A 9,633-nucleotide genomic window follows, 5' to 3' on the forward strand; every position below is an offset into this window, starting at 1 on the left:
TATCGAAGTAGAAAAAGACATTTGAAGTGAAGATAGGCTATTTCAGAACCACTTTGCCGCAAAAAGCACTTAATGCGTTCAGCAGAAGCGGAGTTACCGGCAATCAAACACGGCATCAGCTGTGCTCCCCTTCCTCCTCCAATGCCTTGCACTACGAAGGCTACGGCGGAGACGTCACCGTGGCACGCAGTTCAAATTTCCGATTTGGTGCCTATGCCGCGCTGAACGTAAGCCAAAAAGCGGCTGTCCTCAGAGAGCCGCAGTGCGCTTAGCCGCTGGACTCGTGGCGGCACCTCGCGGCGGCCGCGGTGTAGCCGAGCGCAGCGACCAATAGCAGCCGCGTATTGGAGTGTGCTTTATGACGAAATAGAGCACACAGAAAAGAGCGAGGATCATGGGGTTTTTGAAACGAGAGCGTTTGAGAGAAAGGTGACTTCGCGCTTCGCTTGAGAGCTTCACGGATCGCGTACGACAGCAGAACGTGGCCGAGATGCTCACAGCAGCGTCTGCTACCCGCGGACTGTGTTACTTCACCAAGCCCGAGGGGTGGTTCAGGGCCCCTTCAAACAAACAAATGATTCCCTCTATGATTTCCTTGTTGTAACTGTCTATTGGCTTTATGTGTTTGTGGCTCACTAAAACCGGGTCCCTTTTCTCGTATTCTCTACGTTGTGTTGTGTTGTGTTGTGTTGGGTTTAATGGCGCATAAGCAACTGAGGCTATCATGCGCCAAATGCAAGGTCTCTACATTGCGATCCTTTTTTTATTTATTGCTGCGGCGGTCTTGTCATTTTATGTGTATACAGGGAAAAACTTCCGCGTGCTCTTTCACTCCTGTGTGATGGGTGGCCATTCTATAAGTACCGGTTTGTGCTTTCCGTGCACTCCTTGTGTGCTTGTGACGCGTGAATAATGGCCTTCTTGCTTTTACTGTTTTTAGTTCTTGCTTGAATAACGAATTCGGGATTTTGGATAGCCGGCTCTAACGTGTATATAGCCTACCTTCCTATTTTATATATCTGAAGTAAGTAAATAAATAAATAAAATTACAACAAAAGTTTTAAAAACACTATTTCGAGAGATCATAAACGTGTACTGCTCAGATTTTCTCTTTCTTTTTTTTTTTTTGATTTGGTATCGTATAAAGCTTTGTAATGTGGATATTGTTTAACATTTATGCTCACCGTGTGTCCATGCGCTGTATGCATACATATTCTGTTATTTCTGATTGCACAAGAGTTCCATCGTTTACAAGCCATTTAACTATTTATTTATTTTAACGATATATTTCTTGGTCCCTCTCATGCTGTTCGCGGAAACCTTCAGCCTGAGATCGATTCGAGAATGTTTCTGAAGAAATGAAACTGCATTTTTCTTTAACAAATGCTATACGCCATCATTGGGCATCTTGCAAGCCCAGAATGTTCATCAAACGTAGACATGTAGAATATATATAGTTTGAATGCCAGTCACAAGGGATAAAGGTAGCTTATTCCAATTGTTTACAGTACACTAAAAAAGAAATATTTTAACATTTTAGTACTAGTGCCTCAAAGGGTTGATGACCATGCTTGAAAGTTTCTCGTTGAATCGCACCTTCAATGGCTCGAGGTGGCAGTCAGAATCAAGATACAATAATTTATTATTTCCAAGCTATAGGGGACAAATTTTACCCTGCGTACTTTTTCGCGCAAATGAAAGCGTTTGAACAACGCGCTCTACCACAAAGTTATATTGTGCTGAGTCACTCACGTCTCTTGAGCGACACCGCCTGCAGGACGGCCGTGACGAGGTCGTAGTGGTGGCCCCTGCGGTTCAGCTGCCGGTCTCGCTGTCGCAGGAGGGTCACCAGTGTCGAATTGAGTTTCACAATGACCTCCTGCAGTTGCTTCGCGATCCGACGGAGCTCTGGCTCATCTGCAAACAGAGCGCAAAGTATACTCTTTACATACTTTTTCTTTAATTTATTTTCGAGAATGTATCGTAAGCTGCTGTTCATGACGTCATAATATCTACTATGTGTGCTCCAACACGTTATTATTTGCCTGGGCGCTTGATTCTAGCCGATTAGGGTGCGTTACTCCGGACCATTTCAAATTTCGTCACATTTCGCCATCTTGTGAGCTCTGATTGGCCCACGCAGCTGCTACGGCCTCTCTTATTGGCCCAAAACACCAACGTAACAGAATCTTAGAGCGTACACAATGTCATATCCTGTATCAACTGTGACTATGCTCGGCTTGAACAAGTGTACTCCATCATAACTTCAGAAGGCTGACCGCCAATCACGAGCTCTTGTTCATTCGCCAGACTAATGAACTTTAGTTTTCTATCGTACTAATCTTTAACGATACTTAATGCAGAAAGTTGGGCTAGTTTGTGTTGATGCATTTGCTGTGGCATAGGCTGTCTAGCACTCTGTCCTGTCCCAACTTTTCTTCCGTTAGTCTTGCTAGCGCTAGACCTATGTCTCAGCAAATTCTTTAACGGTACTTCTACGCTATGGTGATTCAGGTCATCCATAATCTTTCGTAAGCCATACCCAGCGTTGCTGAACAAGAGATGACTTTCAGTAAATGTTTAAGTGCCTGGAGTAAACGTAGAACACGGAGCTGGCACAGTTAAAAATATGCTTAACAAAAACATTTATCTTTAATTTCAGGTGTAAAATAAACTGGAGGGTATGCTGGGTTAGAGCCGGCTGTGCTAAAATCGCAAATTCGTTACTCAAGCAACAATAAAAAAAGAATAACAAACAAGAGGAAAGTATCAACAGGCATTATACACACACGAACACGTCACAAATACACTGAGAGTGTCTCTACGGACATCAGCACCAAAACACAGTTCAGTAACCGAGGGGCGCGATTTTTATTACTCATATCATAAGAAGCCAACAAACACTGACACCAAGGACAACATAGGGGAAATTACTTTTGCTTAATAAATGAAATAAAGAAACGATAAATTAATCGAAATTAAAGTGGATGAAAAAACAACTTGCCGCAGGTGGGAACCTGCTTCTTATGATATGACTAATAAAAATCAGGCCCCTCGGTGAACCGCCTTTCTTCTCGTTTATTACATAACGAGGGTCTCGAATCCGGCAACATTGATAACTTCAGGTGGCATGTGTGGGTTTATTGACCGGTTGCCTTCACCCAAAAAGATCACGTTCTCGTGAAGCCTGCGGCAGAAAGGATGTTCCACATCCGCCGCCAAAGACTGTGAGTAATGGCGTTGGCTAACACTCCCAGGGTTCTACTAGGAAACATAAATACCCAAGAAAGTGGATGGGGAAACGGTGCCGCGGTAGCTTAATTGGTAGAGCATCGCACGCGAAATGCGAAGGTTGTGGGATCGTTCCCTGCCTGCGGCAAGTTATTTTTTCATCTACTTTCATTTCCATTAATTTATCGTTTCTTTATTTCATTAATTAAGCACAAGTAATTTCCCCTCTGTTGTCCTTGGTGTCAGTGTTTGTTGGCTTCTTATGATATTGATTAATTATGATTTGAGCGCCTGTGACATCGACGACACAGGAGCTCTTTCGCCAGCCAGTTTCGGTTTCAAAGAGCCTTCCAAGGGGAACTAATTGTTCATGTAGCTCTGACATGAACACCGCTATTCAGAATTTGATCGTCGGGATAGGTAGTGTCGAGGAAGGGCCCCAAAGTACTAATTTTCTGTAGCCACCTATTGTTGATAATTAAAAAAGTTGAGTACCGTAACTTCGCTAATCACGCACGTAATTGCGGAAATTGATCCATATCTAGAGGCTGCTAATCCGTACACTCAAATGGTAAACACAGTGTTACCGTGATTTATATTTTTCTAATTATAAAAAATTTGGTAACAGACATGTTTTTTTGCCGCAAGTTAAAACACACATAAAAGGAAGACACATAGAAGAAAACACGGGCAGCTTTTACCAAGCACCAACTAGGCCAACAAGCAGTTCCGTTGTGAGTGAGTGAGTGAGTGAGTGAGTGAGTGAGTGAGTGAGTGAGTGAGTGAGTGAGTGAGTGAGTGAGTGAGTGAGTGAGTGAGTGAGTGAGTGAGTGAGTGAGTGAGTGAGTGAGTGAGTGAGTGAGTGAGTGAGTGAGTGAGCGAGTGAGCGAGTGAGTGAGTGAGTGAGTGAGTGAGTGAGAGTGAAAAAAAACTTTATTTGGTCCACTATTGACGTAAGCAAAACTCAATGTCACCTGGCTAGGCCCACTCGGGGACCATCAGGTGAAACCTGACGGCCCTCTCGCGAGCCCTCTGGACTGCCAGGATTTGAGAGGTCCCTAATTAGCTTCATCATTTCCTCTTGGGTGAAAGGGGGGACCGGCAGAGGCGCAGCCCCACAGGACATGTTCGAAGTCCGTATAATCACCACACAGAGGGCAGTCCGGGCTTGGGAACCGTTCGGGGTACATTGCAGTTCTGTTATAAAAAATTTGGTGCAGCTAAAAAAAAAAAAGAACACCATGTATAATATGTCAATTTTGTCCGTCTTTGAAAGTCCTAACTGTTTTAGTGTGATTGATTCAGTTACATGTAAAACATGATGTTCTTTCTTTTTCTTTGGATGTTCGGCAGTTTTAATAATGATCGTGAGCACCTAAGTAACGTGAAATCTGACTCCGACACCCGATATAGTTTAGGCGTTTTCTTTTGAATGCCACAAATCTCACCGAAATCAGCTCAGTCAATGCAAAGCAAAACCACTTCTCCGGTTGTCATTGAACGCGGTGTTTCATGGTCGAAACATGTGGCAATGTTAAAGAAAAAAATTAACTGGGCTTGCTCAAGTTTTTCGCTTTCTGGCCGGTATGAAGTGGGGTCCATCTGAGCGTTCGCTACTCCGGCTGTACCAGGCTCTCTATGTCGGATACATTCGGTATAGCCTGCCAGTTTTATCAGGTATGAGCCCGTCATGTTTACGCACGCTGGAAAGTGCCCAGGCACAGATACTGAAAACATGTCTCGGTGTTCCACGTTGCACCTCAACCCACGGAACAATTGAGGAGGCTCGCGTCACCCCTTTACCTGTCTATCTACGATGCGAACCTCTTCGAGTATTCCTGCGACTGCTCTGTCGTCATGGACGCCATCCCTTATCGACATTACCCGATATACGGCCGGACTCCACTTTTTCAAGAGCCGTTAAGTGGCAAGAATCTGCCATACCAGCATACTTTGCACCGGCTGACCTTCCACATATGCCCCCATGGGTAATGTCCAAAATACCGGTACGTTTATCTATTCCGGGAATTTCTAAAAAATCGCGAATACCTACCGTCGGCCTCAGACATTTAACACTTGAATATATATCGAAAGAATATGACTACTCGGTGAGCGTGTATACAGACGGATCGGTATCGTCGTATGCGTCTGGTGCGGCTTTCATCGTGCCTGCGCATCAAGTCATTCGACGGTTTCGTCTGCATAACAAGACGACTTCAACATCTACGGAACTAGTGGCAATCAGAGAGGCCGTTCAATATATTTCGCGACAGCCTCCTCAAATATGGACAGTCTTCAGCGACGCCAAATCGGCTCTTCAACTACTTAGAGTGGTGTTGAAAGAAAGCGCTTACAGAGTGTTGGCTCTTCAAACTGCCGAGCTCTACACTTTAGCGCAAGAAAACGGCCACCACATCACATTTCAGTGGATTCCCAGTCACTGTGGTATACAGGGCAACGAACTGGCCGACGCCGAAGCGAAGAAAGCACTCGAAGAACGAGAGTCACTGCTTTCAATTCCTTTTTCAAGAGCGGACGCCAACTGTCTCCTCTCCAGTGTCATCCGAAAATTGACAGGAAAGCACTGGGACAATCCGGATAATCGCCACAGACGACTCCAGAGATTGGACCCTGCCATGAATTTTAGGCTACCACCGAAAATTCAACGAAGCTGTGCCAGTCTTCTGCACAGACTAAGGCTGGGGGTAGCGTTTACGCGCGGATACGTGCACCTCATGCGACGCACCGAGTCTCCACACTGTGAGGTGTGCAATGTGACTGAGACTATAGGTCATGTGCTTTGTGACTGCCCTAAGTACGTGGAAGAGCGTGAAAGGTTGGACAACGACCTTACGCGTCTCGACAGCGCACCGTTGTCGGAGGACGTTATTTTAGGCCCTTGGCCAGATGCTCAATCGAGTTTCAAGGCCATTCAGGCATTACTGAACTTTTTAAAAACTACGGGCCTGGGTTGCAGACTTTGAGCATGCCAAATTGCTTGCGATATGTTCTACATCTTCCTTCTATCGTCATCGTCACCCATCATGCACCTCTTCCCTCTTTCTTTCCCTCTTCCCCTTACCCCAATGCCGAGTAGCTGGCTAGAGGAATATACCTCAGGCCGACCTCTCAGCATTTCGTATCATTAAACTTCTCTCTCTCTCTCACTTCTCCGCTCCCGCGTAGGAGATCCCGAGGTAAAGTTTCCTCTTATGAAACAAAGTTACCAAGCCAGGCTCGATCTAAAAACCAGATTTGACCCCACCGAGGGGCCAACATAGGTTGTCCTGGCAACGACTCTGCTGTCGAGGAAATGCATGTGAAGCATCGTACGCGTACACAGGGCAAGTGCAAAGCGTTTAGAGTATGCAGACTGATTAGACTCTATAAGCCAAATATTTTGACAGAATTAGCCTGTCTAGTTGGCCTAATTATTGATATTGTTTATGGCATATCTGTCCAAACAAATGACTTCTATGGAAACCGAGTTGCGGCGCCAGCTGAGCTCCTTCCTCAGGTGTTCATGGAGTATACAGGCATTAAAATTTAGGTACAGCTTTTTTTTTTTTTTTGCTTTTTTAGGTAGCTGTCGACACCATAATTACGTTTCGAGGCCTCGATTCCTCGAGAGCGCCACAAATTGCTAATTACAGCCACTTTTATGCGACCCCTTCAAAACGCGAGCCAGCCAAGTGCAACCATCCCGCTATCTCGTGCGCGTTCGAAAAGCCGACGTTCGGTTTCGAAAAGCCGACGTGCGGTTTCGCCTCACGCGATTGGCCTAGATTGGCCTAGGCCGCGATATCGGCACGGCCTACATAGGACAATCACGAGAGACGAAATCGAACGTCGGCTTTTCGTGCAAGTTTAGCGGCTGCAAGAACGGCTCCGTGCTCGCAGTGCGCTGACTGCTTGCCTGCTGGGTGACGTAAGCAACGTCGCCTCGAGGGGCGCGGCTTTGCGCTCGCTGCAGCTTCCAGTTTCGGTTTCGTGCGCTCAAATAGCCCGAATTCGTCGTGCCGTATTTCCGCGGGCAATCGCATTTTTCGAGATCCGAAGGTTGATATGGCTTGTATGGAGAGCCGTCTTCAATTCCCCTTCTCGATGAGCCCGCTGAAATTCAATTTCAAAATATTAATTAATTATTTTAGTTAATTAGCGACAAATTACCACATATCACCTGTATCCTGACGGCTTGTCTCCGAAGGAACTGTTATTAAAGTGAAGTTTTCTATGTCTCACTGATTCGTCCGTGAGCGCCGAAAACGCACTGCAGGAAATCCAGCTTGCACATCTGCGCAGAACACTAGAGCTTACATTCGCAGTTGTGCCGATAAGAACAATGGGAACAAAGTCGTGCTCTCGACCAATGGGAGAACGCCACGCTACCCAGACGAACAGTGCAAGTGTAGAGTCGTCCGTGAAAGTGTGAGTGTGTGAGTATGTGCGTGTAATTAATGGCTGCATGATCTAAAATAAAGGCTATACAACATAACGAAATGTGTCTTCATTCAACTTCAACGTTAAAATAATACAATCCTAAACAAGCAATCAAATGACATATGCATAGCATCGGGTCGCTCAACATTTCTTGGGTTCCTTGCGTGGTCGTTGGCTTTGGACTTGGAGCTTCGGCCCAACTCCGACGCGGCCTATACATGTGAAACGCAAAAACACTTTTCTGAGATAACGCCTGGACTGATTTTAACGAAATTTGTTGCATTTGAGAAAGACAGTTAAATTCTAGTGACTGTTGGAAGCGGAATTTCGATTTATGGTCTGCATGTTGTTGAAAGATTTTTCACAAATTCAAGAGATTGAAAAAGAATAGAAGTACGAAGTTTGCAAATTAATAGCGCTCCATCAAAAACAGATATCGCGGTTCTGTAAACGGCATCCATTAGATCATTCAAAGCGGACAAATTCTATACGTCAACTTATATATTACGTGAATTTGTTTCGTTGTATACAAGGGTTCTGCAAAAGCTGTATTTACACATGATTAATTTTTTTAATTCAAGTGTAACACATCAACTTTGTCCGCTTTAGATGTACTATGAGATGCAATTCACAGAATTATGATATCTTTTTCCATTGCTGAGTTACGAAGTTGTAAACTAGATAGTTTCGTTTTCTGAAAATTGCGATTTTTGCCAATATTTTGTAAAAAAATGACGACCTAAATAAAAAATACAAGACCAACAGTCACTAGATGTTAAATTTTTCTTTTAAATGCAACAAACTTCACCAAATTTGGCGCAGTGGGTGCGGAGAAAAAACGAATTCTCCTTTTATATATATATATATATATATATATATATATATTGCAGCTGATGGTGGTCTGCTCCGGACTACTGTCGGTTGCACTTCGCCTCTCGAAGTGGCAGGACGTGTGTCAAGTGAGCTCCTGAACAACACTTTGCAATGTGGTGAACACTTTAAATCATGGATGCAGAACCTCTTTGTGGTGCGACGTAATGCTAACACATGTCTCTCGAATTTACGGCTAAATCATCGCTGAATTTGTGAGTGCCAGTGCAATTGACCAATCGCCATGCAGAGCAGGCGCGGCAATTTCAAAGTAATGCCGCACGCCTTTTGCTTTCACATCATTTCTGGCCAAGCCACTGCCGACGGTGAGACTGACATATCTGCGATTACATGAGCGTAATTCATTAATTTAACTTAACATTTAAATTTACTGTTCGTTTGAGGCAAGCACTTAATTCTGCACGTGCAGACAAGCCGTTATATTAACCGAATGTGCGTACAGTACGCGTTTTCAGTTTGCGAGAACGCTCAGACTCTAAGAGCTGACGCAGGAAAGAGCCCAAAGCAACAAATGATGTGTGAAAACGTGTTCTCTTTTACATTTCAGTTGCACTTGATACGAAATCAAGATTTTTGAGAGCAGCTGGCCAAGTGACGTCTCAGGCCGGAACAACAAAGCGAGGAAATGATCGTCTTCTAGTCTGTAGTTTTGCAGGACGATGAGAGAATAGCAGGGTTTCTAGATATGCATCAGTACAACTGGTTTATGTGTAGGCAGATCAACTCGAAAACAACACAAATACCGCGGTTTCTTGTGTTCGGCTCGTGATTGTGGAAGTCCTGCACAAAGTCATGCAAAGTCGCAAAAATTTTTACAAAAGGGCGTTCACATCAATTCAGGATCCAGAGTAGGCTATGTTCAGCGACGAAGATATAGAAAGCGACGAAAAATAGCGAATTTAAGATTTTCCTGTGAGCCTCAAGTGGTTTCATACTCTGTGTAACGGTAGCGGTGTCGTCACGTAGCCGAAAGCCCTGACTATTTAAAACATGCAACCTGTTGACATTATGCATGAAAGGCTTGCCTCTTAGACGAGCAAATGCGCTATTCAAAAGTTTTAATTGAGTGAG

The 9,633-nt window shown here is 44.5% G+C and overlaps 1 protein-coding gene across 2 annotated transcripts in view; it reads right to left on the minus strand.

Annotated features, from left to right (window-relative positions):
* The window catches only part of LOC126521915 (uncharacterized), a 227,000-nt gene that overhangs the window by 171,418 nt on the left and 45,949 nt on the right, over window positions 1-9,633 (minus strand). For both annotated transcript variants that reach the window (XM_050170658.3, XM_050170656.3), the window contains exon 2: window positions 1,753-1,917. In XM_050170658.3, the coding sequence (XP_050026615.1) occupies window positions 1,753-1,917 (165 nt within the window). The remainder of the gene's footprint in view (window positions 1-1,752; window positions 1,918-9,633) is intronic.

Source organism: Dermacentor andersoni, chromosome 6, assembly GCF_023375885.2.
Source record: "Dermacentor andersoni chromosome 6, qqDerAnde1_hic_scaffold, whole genome shotgun sequence".
NCBI classification, from domain to species: domain Eukaryota; kingdom Metazoa; phylum Arthropoda; class Arachnida; order Ixodida; family Ixodidae; genus Dermacentor; species Dermacentor andersoni.